The following is a 21,403-nucleotide window of genomic DNA, read 5'->3' as shown; positions in this document are numbered from 1 at the left end:
AATTTTCGTTTTTCCGCCGATGTAATATACTAATACATAATTCTGCCTTGCCATCTGGGTACACTTCAAACGGTATTTTGTTGTATTTCCCAGACATTTGAACAAACGCGCGAAATTTAAAAAACATTGTAACGGCTACTTAGTAAATTATTACGATTTGTAGCACACTTCCCAATTTAAAAAACACTTGTTTTGCGATTTTTGTTCGCTTTATTTTGTTTGAATATTTGCGTAAAACATAAATCTTTAACAATATTTGCTTACTTGTGATTCAACGATTTGGCGTCAATGTAGTTGTGTGTGGCAACATGCGGCTCAAAAACTGCACCCGCTTGTTGCCAGACACAAGACAAAGCGGCGACTCTTTGGATTTGTTCTCCTCGCGACTCTCCAAAAACTGAACTAAACCAAATCATATCACTCATTTGTAATCTTCGTATTATAGATGTGGCGGCGATGGCGGCGGCTCGGGACAATCGGTCATTTCCGTTTCCGGCTCACAGGGGCACGTTTCCATGCCATCTGGCATGCAACCTTCCTCCTCACAGATGCCCACATCCGATGTGGATGCCTCCGATTCGCCTTCCTTGTAGCCCATGTAGGCTGAGGCACGCTGCTTAATAATCTCCTGTATGATGGCCGTTAGGATTTCACGGGAATCCACAATGTGGCCCACTTCTTGGGCCACCTCAGCCGATAGCCAGGGGCAGACATCCTTCATCAGTTGCTCCTTCTTCACAGCATCACTGGCCGGCTCAATGTTCTCCAGCACCTCAGGCACCAGGCTGGCAATATGTCCCTGTAACAGTTTAGCAGCTGTGACGCTCTTCTGCATCTCGGCATCCAGCTCCTTGGCAATGGCATCCTGCCGCAAACGACGCTCCTTCTCCGCTTGCAAGCGCAGTTCCTCAGCTTCCAGGCGTCGCAGCTCAGCCAGCTCTGCCTCACGTTGTGCCAGGAATCTGCAATAGATTAAGTTTAATATACACTTGTCAAGGAAAAGCAAATCTATGCACTTACTCTTCCTGCTTGCGACGCAAGGCTTGCAGTTCCATTTCGTGGGCCACCTCGAGCATGCTCTGTTCGATGCAGGCATCGACCAGCACGTCGATGATGGGCTGAGCCTCGGCATCAAAGTTAAAGAGCTCGCCGTCGCCAATCTCGGTGCCCACATCAACGCCAATCTTGGCTGGCACATAGGGTGGTGTCGGCGGCTTCTCCAGAAACAGATCGGTTTGTGTGTCCACCGAAAATTCGGGCGGACGTTGCACCAGCTTTTCCAAATATTTCTCCGTCTGCATATTTTCGTGCTTTCTGCCCTTCACCGGTGGCGGAGTGCCGAGGACATTGCGTTGATTGCGACACTGCATCGAACGCTTGCGCAGCATATTTCGTCGCCGCAGCTCGGCGGCTTTATCGAATGGATCCACCTCCGTCTGCAAAGAAACGTGCCAAAGCGATTAGTCATGGGTCAGGGTTGCAGCACCGTTAGAGAACTCCACTGCTGCACTTACAATCATTGTAGGCGTGCCAAAGTTGCTGCCCTTAATGACGCGACGGTCGTACATCATATTCATGTATGGCTCCGGCGGTGGCACAACGGGTCTGCAATGAGTTAGAATGATTGAAACGTACAAGAAGCGGCCAATTAGCAAACACCTCGACCCAGTTCAAACACCTCGAAGACGCTGTTTTGATAGACCCGTTCATTCTTCGATGGGCGAAGAGGGTCTTTTGGTTTTGTAAACGCTTAAGGATGTAGAATTAGATTGTATAAAAATTTTCCAGACTCTCAGAGGTGTGATCAAATGTTAGTTAAAAGTAATTAAATACAATATATAGTAAATACAGAAATTGATATAGCCAAGCCCGTCGATCTATGTATTTCAACATCATAATGAAAACAACCATGAGGTGTAAATCTTATTTTAAAATTTGTTTGTTTATATTTTGCAATCGTTTTCTTTAAATTAAATATATCCACACTTAAATATGGAAGTTTATTATACGTAAAAATATTTTTATAACTTTCCATATCTTATACTTTATAATAAATATAATTACCTCAACCATTGCCTCGTAAGTATAGAAGTGTCAGATTTGTGGGCACAAGTCACGGGTCTATCATAGTCAAAATTGACCGCAGCCTTTCCCAACTTTGCTGTGAAGTCTAAAGCTAAAGTTTAGACCCAAATCTGTTGCACTTTCAAGGCGATAAACATCAAAATTGTGCATGGCATCACACGCCTAACGCCCACTGCCCAACACTTGGATGGTATACGGGGCGTATGCTTGTCAAGACATCTCCGATTCGAATCAATTTCCGTTAAGTTCACTACACTTTTGGGTCAAATGGTTAGCGCCCAACTTATAGCCCACTTTTCAGGCAGCCGTTAAAGAGCTCGCGCCAAAAATGGCTTTAAGAGAACAGTTGGCAAAAGCCAAGTTGCCCCTGGTCTGGTCAGTTATTTATGACTTGCTAATTTATATGTGTTTTCGCTTAGTTACATATAGTATGTACAGTCAAATAGTATTCTAGGTATATAAGCAGCATATAAGCTTGTCAGACATTGCACTCCTTTGGGCATTGGAACCTGAACTCGTGACCTATGCAAATTTCTCGGTTTGCTGCCGCTGAAACTGGCCCACAAACAGGAAGTCACATTGAAGTTCCCAGCCAGTCAGCTAGCCAAGTAAGAAGCGGCCTCAAATGGCAAATGTCTGGTATCCGCATGTGTGAAGCGAATCCGGGGTTATTCTACACACTGACTGACGGACGCGGTCTTTCTCTGGGTCTGGGTCCTGAAGTACAAAGCAATCAACCAAAGTGACTGACTGAGATACAACAACGAGAACGAGTTGCGAAAATAACTGAGTAAATGGAACTGTTACTGCAAGGGGAATTCTTTAGGAGGGCACTCGAAATACTTTACAAAGCACTTTGGAGAAGGTTTTATTGTGAACATAAGTCAAATCTGGTAGAGAGAAATATTCACGAAGATGTTTAAGAGATATAAATATAGATAGTAAATACATGTATTGAGTTAAATTTAATGATTGGACTGAATCTCACTCAAAATTCGAAATCGCTTTATATTTAAGATTAAGAAAATACCAGAAACAGCATTGATAATACTATGATATTAATGTAAATGAATTACGTATTGTACATAATGAATAGCCAGATAATATAAAAAATGAGATCTATCTATATTCTAAATATAAACGAAAATATCAAAATTACATTGCTAAATAATAGTCAAGATTATTCACATAGATAACGAGTGCTGACTTGGACTTAATTAAACTCGCCTATAGGAAATTGGAGCGATCATTTATCCCCGAGTTCTATGAGGGATGAATACAAATACAGATATGCTGATATGAGATTAATGTTATGCGTTTTCCGACCGCCATTTGTAGTGAAAGGAAACACATACTGCTATTATATCGAGGTCATTTGTATAATAAAAAACTTCCAATTCATTGTAGCCAAAGTTGGACACATGAATCGCTGGAGTGAGTAGTAAGAGAACATTTACTGACCCTAGAAGGTATTTATATTCTCATGCCATTTTGGATCCCAATGCCATATGTAGAATGAATGTCCTGCTGCCTTACTTCACACTCGTTGCATGGTTTTTCTGTTTTCTTCACTTTTATACTATATTACAGTGTGTGTACGTATACTTAATATTCTGTAGTATGTAGTATGACATTTGAGGCACAGTTCCGACAATTGTGTTGTTCTTTTTTTGCGCTGCTTGTTGTTTGTGCCAATAAAATCTAGATTTAAATTATTTAAGCAGCGTTGTAAAGTGTCCATTGCATGACAAATAGCGATGTCGTTGTCCTGTCACGGTGCCAAGTTAAGTATACGCAGCGTATAACCATTGGGATCAACGTATGTGCTAAATAAATTAATCAGCATTTGAATTGAAAATTTCAAAGGAATCGTCGAACATTTCAAATTGAATTGTCGCAACACGCAACAATCGATAAACAACTTTGGTGCGGGCGGTCAACCCCCGACTGACCCATTGCCATCTTGCCCCCTCTCTTGCCAACGAACGCGCAGCCCCAAAAAAATATGTGAACCTCTCACGCGCATTTCACTTTATGGTAATATATTTATGCCCGGCCGCCGGTAAGGGAGGAAAGGATATTACAGGTTGGTGAGAATGGAAAATCTTTGGAAAATAAAGTACACATAGTGAAAATTTTCTTGGCTGACTTCATAAGCCAAATATATACCCCTTTTGGGTGATACCTTTTCAATGGCTTTTGGCTTATATTTTGAGAGCAATTTTGACTGTTTTGAGTGTTATTTCAGATGAAATAAAATTGCTCAATGACTGAGTCTTCAGTTCTTTCGATTGGAAAGAAAAGCTGACACCATAGTCGAACAATCGAACATGTCTAGATTGTAAGACTAGTTATCACAAGTCTAATAAAGCTAGTGTCATGTTTCCTGTTCTTTAATATAACAGATCATTCCGAAAGAATGCATTTACGAACTTATTCCATATTGAAAACTTAGAAGTAATTATAAATTTTGTAAGACATTTGAAAAAAAATAAATACTGCAAATATTTAATTGTATAATAAATATTGCAATTGTTTAACTTTAGATAAATACATTTTTTAAGACTTCGTGAAATCCATTAAGATTGGTTAATAAATATCGCAAGTCATTAAAATTGGCCAATCAATCAAGTGCTTTAGCACTTTATCAAATGATTAAGTCACGCACAGTAGTTGAGAATTTGCTAAAATGGGTAACACAGAGTCGAGCACACTTGACTGTAACTGTTAGCCGCTGTTGTTGGCCCACTTTAACACCTGGGATGGGGACTTTTGTTGTTCTGACCATTTTTTTTTTTTGGGCCTTGTTTTTTTATTACCTTTTGTCGCCGTTGCGTCGCTGCTGCAGTTGCTGCTGGAACTGCGCCTTGGTAATGTGCAGACCACCGGCCAGCGACTGCGACTGTGACTGGGACTGTGATTCGCCTTTGGAGGCCACTGCGGCGGCAGCAGTGGCAGCTGCCACAGCGGCCGTGGCACGCACTCCATTCTGACGCGTTGCCATTGTGTTGGACATTGTTGTTGCCTTGTTTTCTTTCTCGGCCGCCAACGCCATCGATCGGTTATCCTTGTTCTGGTTACTGTTCTGGTTGTTGTTGTTGTTGTTGTTGGCATTGTAGTAGCTGTGCAAGATCATGGGATAGGAGGAGTAAGCATAGACATGACGTCGCAGCATCGACGCCGGCAACAATTGCAGCTCATGCGGCGGCGGCAGAAAAATGCCCGTAGGCACTGTGGTCTCAAAGCGTGGCCGCTCCATTTGTTGCCCGGAACGTGCCGCTAGCCAGGCACCGCTGCCACTCAAATGGCTGTTGGCGTTGCTGTGACCGCTACCGCCGCGTAAAGCGTAATTCTCCTCCGGCGCCAGGAAACGCAGCTTCTGGCTCAGCTCATCGGCAAAGCTGCGCACCTCCTGAGTGCTCCTCGAGAAGAAGGCGCGTGTCGTCAGCGGCGGATTGCCCGATGTGGCGCCAGCTGCGGCACGTTGATCTACATGTTCCAACGGTTCACGGATGATGGGACGCACAATGGCCTGATTGGTGGGCTGCGGCGGCTTCTGTGGTGAGCCGCTGTTGTTGTTGTCGAAGTCAATGTCCACGGAATTGTGCAGCACCGAGAAGGCGTTGGTGACCACGTGCTGAAAGTTGTAGGGACTCTGATAGCGTTGCACGTTGTAGGAGTTGTGGTTGCCGTAGCCGTTGCTGCTGCCGTTGTTGCTGTTACTGTTGCTATTGCTGCCACGTCCTGGTGCATAGGGATAGTTGCTGGAGAAGGAAAAGTTCTGTGCTCGCTCTGGTCTATTGTTGTCTGGGAAGTGTTCTGGATTTATGTGCTGCTTGCTGTGGCTGCTGCTGCTCGTCTCTTGCATGCTTTCATCCGCTTTGTCCGCTTAGTCGATCAATTCACTTGGCTCTCTCACTCACATTTGTCTGGCTCACAAAAAATAGCCAACAATAGCACACTTGCCACACACACCAACACACGTCACAAACACACACGAACAAGTTAATCAATACTTTTTTTCTTTCCTTTTTTACTTTTCTATTGCGTTTGTTTTTGGTGTGCTGCCCCTTTAGTCCTGTTTGGCCGGACGACAAGGAGCAACCGCGTTTGTTGCCGCTCTGTTCGACTGGCGAACGCCAAATGACCAAATGGTCGAGCCCCGTTAGTTGCTCGGTTCTCGCTTCGTTGGCGTTTTTCCGCGCTGGTCAACAGCTGTCTGAGTCAGGTGTCGCTGTCGGTGGTATGGTTGGAGTGGAGGTTGACTCCACACGTTAACTGCCCGTTGCTTCGACTACATTGAAATGCCGCCAAATTCGCGCTACTCAGAAGTCTTTTGCATGCCAGTCGCATTATGTATTCCAAGTGTTTGCGACTTTGCCTTACCTTTGTTTCCAATTAAAAGTGCTTCCTGACTTCCTGTCCAGCCCGCTTCACTCGGCTGTGACACCTCGAACTTATGAGCGGTGTCCTTGAAATTGGCAAAACGCCTAAAGCTTTTCATATGCCACCGGCTTGTGTCAAGTGGCGCATTTCCTGCGAGCCTTTCGACTTTCCGAGATGACTTCACGCATTTGCCGCTGACATTGAATTGAGGTGGGTGGCTGCTACCTGGAATTGTCGGACTTCGAGTTGCGACTTGCGACTTGCGACTTCGACTGCGGCTAATGTCAATTGCCAAGGTCAATTGTAAGTTCCGCCTTAACCAGCTCCAGGGGCTGACGTGTGCCGCTGATAAGCGGAATTAATGAAGCAGCTCGTATTTGCTTCTTCGGAATTATCGTTGTCGCACACACAGCTGGCGTGGCTGTCACAAAGGTCAAAGGTTGTGTGCGGCCAGAGATATGGCATCAAGGGGTTTTTCGAGAATTCTTAAGTACATGCTTCTCCACTAATTAATGGACTTGGGCATGGGAGCTTATCATGTACAGTAATTGACGATAAAGATGACCATCAGATTGTCTTAGAATTGAGTGACACGGCAGCAGAGAAGTTCTTACGTGTAAGATTGTCCTTCAGGTTATTATAAGCCACAGTATAAAAATATATGTTGGATGGGCATTCAATAATAATAGAGATATTTTTATAACAAGCAACAAGGTTGTAGAAGTTTCTGTTCGAAAGTGAAAACTACTCATACAAGTATCAATTAAATACTAATAAACGACGAAGATGACAAGGATGATAAAAGAATTTAAACACTTTCAGGAATTACTCTTAAGCATAACTAGCGTATACGCAGAGCAGCCTTCAAAAAGGATAATTTATACAATCGAAAACCTATAATCAACTTTAGCTTGTCCCAACTGATTGAATTTGCAAGCAAGAACATGATATGGAAATTCAAGTTCATAATTTCACATACTTCTTATCGAACACTTCAAAAAGTATCAATTGGATATGAATAAACGTAATGTAAATAAAACATTTACAATAATGACTTTCTATCAATCGTAAGAACTATTCACATAGAATAATTTTTACAATTAATTATGTTTAATCGACTTGGACTTCCCAAAATTCAGATATAAAAGCGAGTACATCAAGCAAAAACATAGCTTTTAAAAATTCACATACTTCTTAGCACATAATTTTACACTATTGACTCACTTTCTTCACCGACTTTAATGCCAGTTTATGTCCCCCCACAACACTTTTCAACTATCATTGAATTGACCTTAATATGACCCGCGTTTGTCGCCAATATCGCAATATTAACCCGTCTATTTTTGCATTTAACGACATTTACGACTAAGAAATGCGTCAATTAGAGTTTTAAGCACTCAATGTAGTTCTACTTTCTTCGACATTCACGTCCATCGATATTTGTCCGTCTATAGAGCTCATTCAGAATGCGTGCCTGTTCAGTTTTCTATTGACCATACCCATTGTTTATTTAATAATTCATTTACGCAATTTATGACTGGCTTTTGTGGCAACAACTTTCATTTTCTGTAGCTCATTGACCTCACGACGTTACGCGTGGGCGAATGTTTATATGTACTCTATTATACTATAGTTTATTATATGTGTGGTTCCCCTTAACCAAAACCCTGAGGAAATCAGTTGGAACTTACTTGGGGCAACCTTTGATTTTGACGGGCTTTGGCTGGCTTGCCCACCAGAAGGCCTGTTTACAGGGTGGGGCAGGACAGGGTTTGTCCTGCCATTTCAGTTGCATCTCGGTGACTTCGGTGCGTGAGATTCCCGTGCTGAGAAAATCCATGCCGGTGCCTTTGCTGGCCGCAGTGGCTCGCTTCGGAATCGTTGGCATTGTGTTGCTGTGTTTATTTTATTTGTTTGCACTGTACACAACTCTTTGTTTAAATGTATAATTTACTGATTGATATATTTTTAGTTGTAGCTACAATTTAAGTGTGTGTATAAAAAACTTATAAACTGACACATTTTCCAAAGCGTTTTTGTTTCACTTTTATTCACATTTGAGTTTTGTAATTTTTGTAGAGTTTAAAATAAAATTTTAATAAATATCTTTGCTGAATTTGTTGTCGTTTTCCACATTTGTTATGTTTCTGCTGTCATACTGCGTCGTATCCAAAATAAACAACAACGGCGGAATTTTCTTGGTTGTCATGGGAATTGATTGTCGGCATTGTTGCATTGTTAAACTGTTGCCTTGTGTTGTGTGGCCTGGGATATTGGGTATTGGGAGGATGTTGCAGTAGGCTCGATCTATGATATGACTAACGCCGCAATAAACTAGATAAACTAGACAAGGACATTGTGCAATAAAAACTAGAAAAAGATAGTGAGACACTTAAGGCGCTCGACAGCTGTAAAACATATAATTATGAAGGCTATTTTAGCATTTAATAGCGGCACGCAAAATATGGCGACGCCCAGCAAAAAATATAGGCTGCGAAACGATGAGTTTATTATTCATTCGCACTGTGGCTTGCTTTTATTCTTTTACACATTTTGCTTGAGTGGCCATTTAAATTTCAGCCTAACAGTAACGTTTTCTGTTATTAACATTTTGTGCTCAGCTCGATAGCAAGCAGTTCTAACGCAAGCAGTTCAGGCGCAGTGTTGAGTACTGCTTGTTAACAAACACAACAAGCAGTTCACAAGCAGTTGAAACTCAGTTACATTTGAAAGCATTTTACCCCAATTTTCCATTTATATTGTTGCCAACAAATGTATCGACAAAAATCTAATAAATATTTATAAGCATTGACATGCATTTTATGTGATTTAATCCTTCATTGCAGTTACATTAAATCAGCCCTTGCAGCAGCCGTTCAATTAATTAGATGCCCCTTCAAATGTTTTATATATTTTATTTTGTAACGTTTGTCATTCGACTGACCCTCGAGGCGCAATCTGATCGGAAAGGAATACGAAATAACGTTTTGTTGAAATTACATCGCCTTCCTTTTATTGTTTTGCCTATTCATTAACACGCGGCCTCAACTAAGGGCTCAGCTCACTCATTGAGCAATGACTTGCCTGTCAACGATGACGTTTGGCTTTGTGTCCAAGACGCACTATGGGATATATGTTATGTATATACATGGGGGTGGGTGATAATTGGTGTGCGCGTGTGTCGCTGGTGTCCTTTTGTGTGTGTGAATGTGTGTACCCCTTTGTCCATCTACTTAAGTATGTATTTGGCTGCCTAATAAGATCATAGGAATGGGCCGAGTCGAGAAGAGTACTCGGTATACTCGGTAGTATCGAGCAAACATCAATAAGGGCCATGACGTTTGACATTTCGCAGAGAGGTCTCAGCTTAACTCGTACCCCTCTCTATTTTTTTTTGCTTCTTTTGTTGTCGTTGGCATTTAAAAGGTTAATGATGCCCACTCGAATGGCCACACAGGCGATGCCCGGTCTTCTAACTGAGGCTGGCGACGTCTGGTGACGTTGATAATCTTTGGCTGCAATTTCCACAACGTTTTGTGTTCGATCATTTGCACTGATACAGAGAGACGGAGACGGAGTCAGAGACAGAGACGGGGACGGTCCCGAGGCTACCTTTCTGCGAAAGGCCAAGAGACTGTGTCCCACTGTGTTTGTTGTCAAACAAATCATTTACAGATCTTGTTGTGTAGGTGTGAGCAGCAATTTTCCAAAGAAAACCCATCTGGACACACACTCGAATTTTGATTAATTTATTGCCCTACCGGGTACTGACAGCGTGTGTGTATGGAGAAGGTGAAAATAAAGCATTTAGGTAACGGTTGTGACGCTCATAAAACCATACAAAAAAATAAACTATTGTACTTCTTTTTTTTTTGTATTAATTCTGCGGGTTTGTTGCGCATTTTTTTTATGACAGTCCGGCGCCAAATGAAGTCAAATAAATAAAATGACAAAAATAGATCATAAAGCAGAACTAACTGTAAAAACCAGTTCAATAAGGATAATAAATATTAGATAGTGATTTGTGTTATTGACTTGATTTTATTGCTGGAATTCCCGCAGAAGAACTCTCTCTAAAAAACAACAACATTTTGTTGCGGCTTTGACTAGATTTAACAGCAAAAAAATCTCAGAGCTCTCAAATGATTTGCTGTCCTTCAGTTTGGCCAACAGCAGCAGCAGCAGCAGCTTCTTTTTGTTCGGTGCGCTTCGACTTAATTATGAGCAACGGAATCCGAAATCTAAGCCCGGCTCCTGCCGCAAACATTCGCATCAATTATGCATACGCCAACGCACTCGGCAAACTCAGAACACACACACACACAGAACAGGACACACAATAGCCTGAGGCGAGGCAAGTACTCCTTGCTCCTTGTTCCTTGTTCCTGGCTGTGCATCCTTTTTGCTAGCTAGCTGAGCCACCAGTTTACCGCACAGCAAATTCGACGAATTTCCTGCGGTTTTGAAGCATTTCGGTTGGTTGGTTGCTCGGTTTAGGTTGCCTGCCAGCCCGGTTGGTTGCAACTTTGATTGCTGTGCAGAGGCAAATGGAGGGAGACGAGGACGCTGCTTGACCGCAACAGCATTGGTCGAATTCAATTTATTGTAAATGTGCAAAGGATTTGTGCTCGGCAATTGAAATTTTGAAGTTTTGCAGCTGTGCTGGATATAGTTTTTTTTTTTTGGGTGAAAATACAGTCAGTTTGCAAGGTACTCGAAATGATAATGGGATTTGATAGCAGGGCCGAAGAGAGTGGGGAAAAACGACTCGTTAACATGGCACATCCGCATGTCAAAAATGTCGCACAAAAATCAAAAAAAGAAAAAAAAATGAGGCAGAGTGGAGACAACAACAGTCGGAGACGTACCAGGAACCCAACGTGCTCGCGGCCCTCGGCCCAGACCCAGACCCAAACCCAAACCCAAAACCCAAGCTCCAAGCAGCAAGCACACAAAACTCAAAGCGAGCCAAGCAAAACTCAATAGCAAATTAGCAATTCCGATGCGGCCATTTATATTGTTTATTCTTATTGTTGTTGCTTTTGCTGTTACTGTTTGACTGTTGCGGTTGACGAACAGCCAAAGAGACAGACAGACAGACGGACGGACGATCGCGTTTTTATTTTTATTTCATTTTCTATTTGGATGTTGTTTTTGTCAGTGCGCAACGCAGCTTTTGTTAAATTATTCCGCTCTATAGTTTGCAGCGATCGAATGTTCTCTGTTATCAAGTCCCGAGACCGAAACCGATACCGAACTCGAACCCATGCCCGATCCCAAACCCCGTGCTCGAACCTGAACCAGAGGAGCATAAACTCGTAGTCCGATGCAAATTAGCACATTGAAGTGAAGTGAAGTGAAGTCAGGGAGCAGACAGGGCATTACAATGTCTAATGTCTGCTGAAATGACGCTTTGACTCGTTGACTCGCTGACTCGTTGACTCGTTGACTCTTTGAGCTATTTCACTTAGCTGGCACATTTGTCAGGAGTTAAAGAGCCCATTTCTGTGGCGAATGTTGGTAATCAATAATACCCACAAATATTTTCAGTCATGCAAACTGTCCCAAAACAAACCCACAAAACTGTTTGCGTGCTTTGCATTTCTTATAAACGTACACGATTTGTCATTAAGCGTCAGCCCACAAAACAACAGCAACACAAATTTGTTATATTTATTATAATTTGGGTGTGCTTGCTGTGTGTTGTTGTGTGTTGTTGTTGTTTATTGTTGTGACTGTTTTGAGTAGTTTCAGCTGCACAAAAATGGCCAAGAGTCGAGATCGATCACCGTTAGGCGCCACCAGGATAAACATCTCTCTCTCTATCTTTTGGTAGCTGACACTTTCACTTTCTTTCGAACGAGTCCTTTCTGAGAACTAGAGTTAATACCTGTTGCCACACTTGTCTAGTAGTGGTTGTCTTGTTTTGTCTTGTTTTTCCTGAGAAAGGACCAAAGTTGTAAATGATATTGTAGTTGGCTGATCGTAATCGATCTTCTTTTTGGGCTCGCTTTGTTTTCGCTCATAAGTCAATTTGGCCAACAAGTGAAAAGTACGTGAAGTCTCTATTAGAGGTCTGTCTGTTCGTTATAGTGTGGTCTCTGGAACTGACTTCCGTTTTCGCTGGAAACAATGAAAATGTGTGGAAAGTCTTGTTCCTGTTGCAGCAGTGTTGCAGCGTTTTTAGCGTGAACAAGTGTTAAGGATGTGCGTGACAATCATTATATTGGGATATAAAGATATCTCACGTAGCGGTCAGAGGCGTGTGTGTTTTCCTATCGAAACTCTCCCACTCTCTATAAAGAAACGTGTGGATTGATCTCTTGCTACAGGTTGTACGGTTAGGACCACGACAATGTCAATAATTTCTTTTTCAATCTGGCCATAAATTCTCAAGGATTGTGGCATTTCTTTTTACGGAAATTCTCTATAAATCAGGATGACATTTTGATGAAATTTGTCAGCCTTTTTTATAGAACTTTTGTAATTGAAAAGATTGGGAAATCAATAGGAAAAATGTTTAACAATGTTGACTTTATATATAAGCAAGATACAATAATTGGTAAGGATTAACAAAAGATTTGTTGTAAGGGGAAAAATCAATTGGGAAAACTCTTTAGCTAAGTTTGTAAAATTTTTGACTTTGCTTCACTAACAATCTTAAATATATTTTTCTTTATTTCATTTTTATTATTTAATTTTTATTTATACTAAAAAGGTTTATTTGAATTTCGATTTTGAAAAGTTTGAAATTTTTTGTTTAATATTACTTATGTATGCTTCTTAGTATGTTTATCAATTAAATTATGTTTTTATATTTAGTATTGAAAAGCTTTATTTATTTATTAATGTAAACATGTATGCCCATAATTTTAAATGCATTCTTTATTTCGGTTATTTTGATTGTGTATGGATTAAAACATAAACCTTTTAAATTAAGGAGTAAATATATCTTTAAATGTTATACCTTTAGCCTAAATTCCTTTTTTTATAGTTTCAAAATATTTATCTGGTCTTCTTAAGCCATTTCAAATCATGAATGAAATGTTTTTTTAATATATGTAAATATTATGACAAATAAAAATCGAAAATACCAATATTAAAATTCGAAAAGCCTTTCCGCGTGGAATAATCTTCATGTTAAGTGTTTCCTTTATTCGAGCGTGCTTTATCCTTTTATAATGGATGGCATAAACAGTAGTTTCCCCAATTAATATCATAAAATAGGCAATTTCATAGTGCATTTCACCATCTCCATCTCCATCCTTATGCTTTTACGACGCCTACAAATTGATGTTTAATGATGCCCCATTCTGTGCTCATAACTGGTCGTAATATATGCCACGCAACACAATCTCACTTCATCAAACTTTCAACAGCCTGAGTAGTCTGAATGTACAATCTATTGTTTATTGTCAACCACATATTGCAGTCGGAATGAGAGTTTGCGACACACAAAACATATTCCACAAAGCATCGTAAAAACACAGAGAACTATGAAAGAAATTAAGTAGATAGCCAATCAATTGGAGGCATTGGTTTATTGTTTTATCTGTTGTTTCAGTGTTTGCTTTTTTTTTTCCTGTTTTGGGTGGCGCTGCGTGGGATTTATATAGACTGGTTCATAATGTTTACAGCCTGGCTTTCTTTGGGGATTTTTATTTGTTTCGCATCGTAATTTTCATCAGTTTATTGATTGAAGATTTTTGAGGTTTTATTTTGGATATTCGAATTTTTGGTCGAAACAAAAGCGGCAGCCAAGCACTTTTTAATTATACGAAAATATATTGTATGCTAGTGTGTGTGTATAGTCATAGAAATATATATAGATTCTTCTTTTTTATTGCCCCAAATGATGGCTGGTAGCGTGTGATGATTAAAATGGGTATGATGCCAGCGACAACTTCATAAAAGACTCAGTCGCAAGTCTTGAAATTTATTGCACTTGGTGCGCAAACAAAAGACGCACAGGAAGTTGTCTAAAAAAGTGTATTCCAAACACAGAGATATATCAATGAAGTTGTCCTGGCCGTGTGTCCAGGATGCGCTTAAAAAAGAAATCCCTTCCGTTTGCCGCTGGCCAAATGAGTTGAACTTCCGCTGCAGCGCGTGGCCGAGTTGCCGAGTTGTCGAGTTGTCGAGTTGTCGCTTGCCACGCCCCTCCCTCCACCACCACCACCACCTCCCTTTTGTGCTAATGCAGTTGTCAGCGCATATACGATATCTATATACATACAATATATATCTATAAGTATCTGCGGCCAACAACAACTATGCTAATCGTTGCCATGCCAAACGGGGCAAGAGCCAGTGTTGGTCATGTCAAAGGGGGCAAGCAAAGACTAAGGAGGGGGAATAGAAGGGGGAAGGGAAGTGCGCCGGGGAAGGAGAATCAGCTTGTCTAACCAAGGCGACGCCATTTGCAGTTTCACACTTTTTTTTGCCATGGCTCGAACCATTTTTTATGGTCAAGCGTGCCAAATTTGTAAAATGCGTCAGCGACAAGTGTAAAGTAGACTTTTATTGTTGTTGTTGCTGTTCTCTGTTGCTGTTGCTGTGCGCTATGTTTCGTTGTTGCATTTATATCTGTATTGTTGTTGCAAGGCTTGTATAATACCTTTGGCGATCGCGAGCCCCTTTAGAAACTTTCCATAATTTGTGCAATAAATCAAATGAATTTCACTCAAAACAATCAAATCTCAAGGCGAGCAGCCAATTATTAACAAATGCCTTTGCCACCACTGCAACAATACAAGCGACAAAAGCAACAACAACAACAACAACAGTAATAACAACAAGCTAAACATATCAATAAAAGTCGGCACGCAAACAAGCGATTGACACGCAAAAACACATTTAAAATTGATTAGCCCGGTCAGTTTGAGATTCGGTTTGGAATCAAACCTCAAACATACATTAGTAGTAGTAGAAGATGTCTAGACATGGCCCCGGTGTGACATTTGCCCCTGGGGGCACTATTTTTGGAAGATCTCTTAGCTCCTCTTTCTTTATCTCTCAGCCCCTCCTTTCATTTGTGTCTGTGTCGCGTGCTGCAAACAACAATTCAACAAATTATTTGCCCAACAATTTTTGGGCATTTGTTAAAAGAGAAATAACAAGTATTTTGGGAATATTATAATTAATAATTACGATATCTGTTTGATATCGTACAACAAAGAGTGAATACTCTATAGAAAAGAAATGAAATTAAATTATATTTGCTTTTGGTTTGGTCAGTGTATTTTAAATAGTTTCATTATTATTTGTAGCAATAATAGAGTCCCAAATTATACAACACTATTTTCAACTTAAAATTTTTAGCATATGGCTAATTTATTGAATTATTTTTAGCAGAATATTAGAAAAACTATACATTAGCATTAAATGTGCTAAAAAAATATAAGTGACGTATCAACAAATTCCCTAATTTAATTCATTGGAACTCAATTATTTTAATTTTGCGATTTCTTCGGCATTAAAAGGGCTAAAATTGATTAGTTAAATATTTATAAATGTAACTGCAATTATATTTTTTTTCAATTCCTTTCAGTCAGCACTTTCCTTAACAAAGAAGTGTTTTGATTTGATAGTTCATTTTGCTTGAATTGAATTCTTCTAAAAGTACATAACTATTTATGGCAGCATAAATAATAAGGAATATTTATTTCTTCAATATTAATTTGTTTATTTCACTTTTGTTCAGCTTCAAATTAGATTAATTTTTCTTTAGCTTCTATCTTTTGTCTTAACTAGCATCAAATCTCAATAGCCATCTATTAAGCTCTTAGTTTAGTGTATTTCTATATTTAAAATTTGGGGTTAAGTAACTGAGTGATAAGCAAAAATGTTGGCTGAGCAGCCGCGGGACTAATAAAATGTATCTTTTTGGTTAAATATAGAATGTATCTGTGTGTCGTTAGTCGCTGCTGCTGTCGCTATTGCTGTTGCGCTTAGCTTGGGCTTAGGTTTCACTCTCGGTTTCTTGGGCAAAGGGGCATAATTATTGGGTCAGCATTCAAAGGGGGTAACGTGCCACGGTCATAACGGCATGGACAAAACGAAAAAGACTGAACGACGGACAGACGATGAACGCCAAAACTAATTTCGGAGGAGCCTGTCCCCTCTGCGGGCAATTTCCAGTAAAAGCTGTGCGCATCTTTTGCTTAAGCACGAAAAAATGTTATTTTTAATATTATTATTATTTTTGAGCGCTGTGGCATTTTTATGATTTATTAGCTTTGATCAATTTGATGGATACTTTTATACTGTCTCTTTTTTATTTTTCTCTTGGTTTTTTGCAAAAGCCGATCGATCGATGGCTCGCTTGATGCGATGGGGATGTCGATGTGCTTTCGGTTGTGGTTGTGTTTGGGGATCGCAAAGTAAGTTTTGTGCCTACCTTAAGGGCTTTCCAAAAAATGCTTAAACCAATTTTCACAAAAGCGCGCTTAATTAAACGGAATCTCTGGCTGCCTGCCGTCTGCTCCAGCTACAGCAGCAACTACCACAAACTCAAGATTCGGTTTCAGCTGCAGCTCCAGCAACTTCAGCAACTCCAGCAGCTTCAATGGTGGTCGTCGCCCCAGAGACACGATAAACGCGTACAATTGTTTGCACTTAAGATTTTTACACATGATTCAGTAGCCAGGGCCAAGACAGTCAGCCAGAGAGTTACCTTCAGCAGGCTTTTGTGTCCTGGCAGTCATGTCTGCATATGTTGCACTGGCACTCAAATCACAGTCGAAGTCGAACTCGAAGTCAGAGTCAGACTCGAAGTTGGAGTTTGGTTGGTGAGGGGTCCGTTTGGTTGTTGTTCTATCAGATGCAATATTTGCTAACGAATAAATTGGCATTTCACAAGTTGCCCTGACAGACGACTGCCAACTGACTGCCTTCTGCTTTCTGCTTTCTGGCTTCTCTCTGATTCTGAGACTCCCGTGTCCAAAACTGGTTGGTGTCTTGACTTGTTCCGTCCGTCTGTCTGTCTGTCTGTCTGTCCGTCGGCTGTTGCCTGCTGCTGGTTGCTCTCTTCCTGGGCAGCCAACATGCATTGCAATCATTTTTGTTGAATCTAAAATTGACGCATCGCATCGCGGCTATGACTTCGTCATTCTGTTGCAACTTCTGCTTGCACCACCAACCACAGCAGCAGCAACAACAGCACCAGCAACTACTGTGTTACGCGGCCGCCAACCGGGCGGCTGTCCAGGGGCTAAAATGGCCAGCGCGTCGCGCATTTTTCGACGACATCTGAATCTGATTAGAAACTGAGGCTTTGCCCCAGGCAAACAGCAACTCGTCGTCATCGTCATCGTCATCGTCGACGTCTTGCAACATTGACGTTGACGTGCAGCCTCACAGACTCGCAACAAAACTGAACCACGGGTAGACTGCAATTCAAGGAACAAGCACAAGCAGCATTCCCTCCGATTTACTGCAATGCTCTGCACATTGGCTTATAATCTATATGAGTGCGATTTACTACATTGTACGATATTAACTTGTCTGTTCATTGCTTCTTAGTCGTGTAAAATTCTATGTTTGCAAATGAGCTAATTTAACTTTGTGTAATATTTAAAAAATTTAGAAATTTAGCTTTCATTGCAATGAATCCAAGCTGATATTTAACGATTTCAAAGATTTTGTTTAGACACATTTTTAAGTTGAAATCATTCTCCCAAATCGAAGCAAATAGTCTCTTAAACATGCGATTTAAAGGGTTTCCAAAAATATATTCTCAAAAAAACTATTCAAACAATAGCGCTGTAAAAATTAGCAAATCATTTAGAAAATACATCAGAGAACTTCATAAAAATAAAAATAAATTAAAGGGTACGGCATAAATTTACCAGGAATTCGCAAGAATTTCGCAATGCTCCTAATTTTTTGTCGAGTCGATTGTCAATTTGCAGAGTTGCTGCAATTATTGTAGATCAGCTAAATATTTCAACTAGATGCAAGGAATTAGCTTTCTAAAGATATTCTCCCTTTTAAAAAAAGGCAATTGTATTACATGATATCTATTTTAGATATTGTCTTTTTTCTTTCTTCTTTTTAGCTTTGTGTTGTGTTGTCTTTTCTGCATTTTAGCATTGACTAAATAAAGTATCGCATTCGAATTGCTAGTATTTTCATATTATATTTATTATTTAGATTTATTATTACGCTGCTTCTTTTGCTTCTTAAGATTTTTCATTTCATTATTTAAAATTCACTTACAAAATCGAACAGCTAAGCTGGCAATAATAGCTGCATACACTACATTTCTTGCTTTCTCTCCTGTTTCATCCCTTTCTCCTTGAGCTTGGCACCACTGTGCCCTGAGCCAAGTGAGAGATGTGTGTGGGGGCTGTTGCTTGTGTTGTTGCTGCCTACTGGCTGGCAGTTCGCCTGTATTACGCGGAACTGTTGCCTGTTGCCTGTTTCGATATGCCCTAAACAATATTTTGTGTCCGTTTGGCTGCACATAAATTCTTCCTTTTTGCTTTCCATCTTGGCATTCTCCTTGTCATTGTCATATGCATGTTTCTGCGCCTTCAAAGAGAGGTAATTCTTGTTTTTTTTGTTATTTTGTGTATCACATTTTGTTGACAAAAAATTGTTTATAGAATAAAAGTTAGCTTTGCGTTACTTTGTATGCTTTTGTTTCAGAACTGAGCCACGTTTTGCACTTTGCATAAATTGACCTCAGTCGTCGGCAGTCTAGAGAGAAGGAGACGGCTTTCCTCCAACTCCAACTCCATCTCAACCTCCGCCGAATCCTTTGCACATAATCGTGTCCTTGTACAACAAAAGCAATTGCTACTGTTTGCCGCATTGGCTGCTTAGCTTAGTCGTGGTCATCATGTGGCATATATCATGTCGTCGAGCAACAACAAATCCCGACGCTGCCACACTGCCACGCCCCCGCCCTGTCTGTCTGTCTGCTTTGCCTGGCTTGTCTGCGTTGTCTGTTGCGCCTGCGCTTGTGAGCATTCGACTTGGCTGGCAAGTCTTGAGCCGCCTCGCCAAATTTACATAAAATTATGCAAAATCATGCAATGCGCTTAGTGTTTGTTTCCCTCCCCTTTCCGTTCTCTCCCTCTTTCTCTCTCGATTCCAATCCCGATCCCGATCTCGCATTTTATGCCAGAGTGCGGCAGTTTTATGAATGGAATCGCCGTAGCCAATGATGCTGCAGGAGAGTTGCAAGCAACTTGGCCATGGCTCCGCTTCAGAGCCGTGCCTGCAACTTGTTGCCGCTGTTGTACATTAATGAAATTTGTTAGTATCACGACTTTTATGCCTGTTGCCTGCCAACTTTGCTTTTGTTTTCCCCCAGTTGATTGTTGTTGTTGCTGTTGCTGTGGTTGCTGTTGTTGCTACCACGCTGCCTTTGCGATTTTCGACCTGTGCATTATTTTAAAATATATTTATATTTATAATATGCATATTTTAAAGAACAACAAAAAAAAAACTCTTGGAGAATTGAGTTATAACCATTTACCGAGAGATTGTTTAGATTAATGTCCGCACTAAAGACAACTTATGAAATGAATTGCACTTAAATTGTGAAACGAGAAGAAACTGTGTTAATTTATTTTCGAAACAAATGCAATATTTATGTGATTTAAAATATATAAAACACTTTTCTTTTTTTTTTAGTTAGATAGTTTAAGCTGGATAATCATAAAAATTTTAAGTTGGATTAATAGTAAATTGTGAAACATATTTAGCTATATAGATGGAAACATTGTGTTTATTTTGTAGATTTTTCTCTTTCAATTTGATTTGATAGTTTCACCTTTTGGTTATTGTTTGACTTTGATAACTATATAAATTAAAAGTTGGAAACATATTTAGCTGCTTTTAAATATTGACAAGAAGTCGTTGCAAAACTGCGTTAATTTATTTCCGAAAACAATGACAATATTTATGATCTAATAAAACAGATTTTCTTACTCAATTTTGTTTGATAGTTTGTGATCACATCGCGATAATTGTTTGACTTTGATAACTATATAAATCTAAAGTTGGCATAATAGTTGATGTTGTTAGTTTAAAACCAACTTTGGCTTGTATAATTATTTAAAATAAAATTTATGTCGAACAGCAGCCAATATTATGTTATTGATTGTATATTGCATTAATCTTGATTGGTTTTCTTATTTATTTTGTTTGCCACAAATATTGACACTAAACGCAAAAGCAAATAAAACAGGAAATTAATTTTCACACACTTCACTTTTAAATAAAAGTGAAAACGGTCTATTAAGTTACTCGTATTGTTGAAATCTTTTGAATTTCATGTATGTAAACTTCAACTCAATTGTCGATGTAACGTATAGATTTTATGAACATACTCATTCATAAAACAATGAAATAATTCAATTAGCTCAGTTAATATCTTAGAAATAATTCAACTTTATATTTAGAAAATGAGAGTTCGTGTTCTACTGATTGGGATCTTTATCAGTATTTTATTTTAGAAAGAGATAAATTCTATTTTCTATTTTATGGTCTATTGTTACTACCATTTATAACTTTCACTTCATTGAAACTCAAAACGCCAATAAAATATTTACAAACCTGTAAGATTAAGTTTGTAAACATTCTGTTGACACTCTTGTTGACTTCTGAGTTTAAATTTGTAAATGTTTTGTTCGCATTTTCAGGCTGAATTTGCTTTCAATCAAATTGTAATTTATTGCTAAAATGTTTTGGAAAGGTTTTATACATAGCATACTTTCTAGAGTTTACTCAAATATAATAGTTTAATAAATTGTTGCCAATAATTTTATTTTTTACTATACTTATACATAATATATAATATATTAATAACTATTACTGCATCTCCATAATCGGTCCACGAGTTAGAATTGCGATTGGGGCCACATTGAATTACTCAGTTCGAGTCGAAGTCTTAGTCTCAGCCTCGAACGCAGTTGCAGTG

General features: G+C 39.7%; 1 protein-coding gene and 1 long non-coding RNA gene across 2 annotated transcripts; both read right to left on the bottom strand.

The window, feature by feature from the left end:
- Positions 1-205: 205 nt before the first annotated feature.
- Positions 206-8,480, bottom strand: LOC133846168 (radial spoke head protein 3 homolog B). Its single transcript, XM_062280968.1, has 4 exons — positions 8,163-8,480; positions 1,515-1,605; positions 1,021-1,436; positions 206-962 (listed from the first exon to the last, which is right to left on the bottom strand). Exons 1-4 carry the CDS (start codon positions 8,357-8,359, stop codon positions 440-442), a joined length of 1,227 nt encoding a protein of 408 aa, XP_062136952.1. The 5' UTR covers positions 8,360-8,480; the 3' UTR covers positions 206-439.
- Positions 8,481-19,024: 10,544 nt separating this feature from the next.
- LOC133845427 (uncharacterized) lies at positions 19,025-20,653 on the bottom strand. Its single transcript, XR_009894769.1, has 2 exons — positions 20,413-20,653; positions 19,025-19,860 (listed from the first exon to the last, which is right to left on the bottom strand). It is a non-coding gene; the product is annotated as an uncharacterized LOC133845427 (long non-coding RNA).
- Positions 20,654-21,403: the final 750 nt, after the last annotated feature.

The sequence above is a fragment of the Drosophila sulfurigaster genome, chromosome 3 (genome assembly GCF_023558435.1).
Source record: "Drosophila sulfurigaster albostrigata strain 15112-1811.04 chromosome 3, ASM2355843v2, whole genome shotgun sequence".
In the NCBI taxonomy this organism is placed as follows: domain Eukaryota; kingdom Metazoa; phylum Arthropoda; class Insecta; order Diptera; family Drosophilidae; genus Drosophila; species Drosophila sulfurigaster.
This window is presented reverse-complemented; position numbering and strand designations above follow the sequence as displayed.

Coding starts and splice junctions, on each gene's coding strand:
- LOC133846168 (XM_062280968.1), bottom strand. CDS start 8,359: ATGCCAACGATTCCGAAGCGAGCCACTGCGGCCAGCAAAGGCACCGGC. Junction 1,606..8,162: donor AAAATCAAAGGTTGCCCCAA/GTAAGTTCCAAC, acceptor AACTCATTGCAG/ACCCGTTGTGCCACCGCCGG. Junction 963..1,020: donor TTGCGTCGCAAGCAGGAAGA/GTAAGTGCATAG, acceptor AATCTATTGCAG/ATTCCTGGCACAACGTGAGG.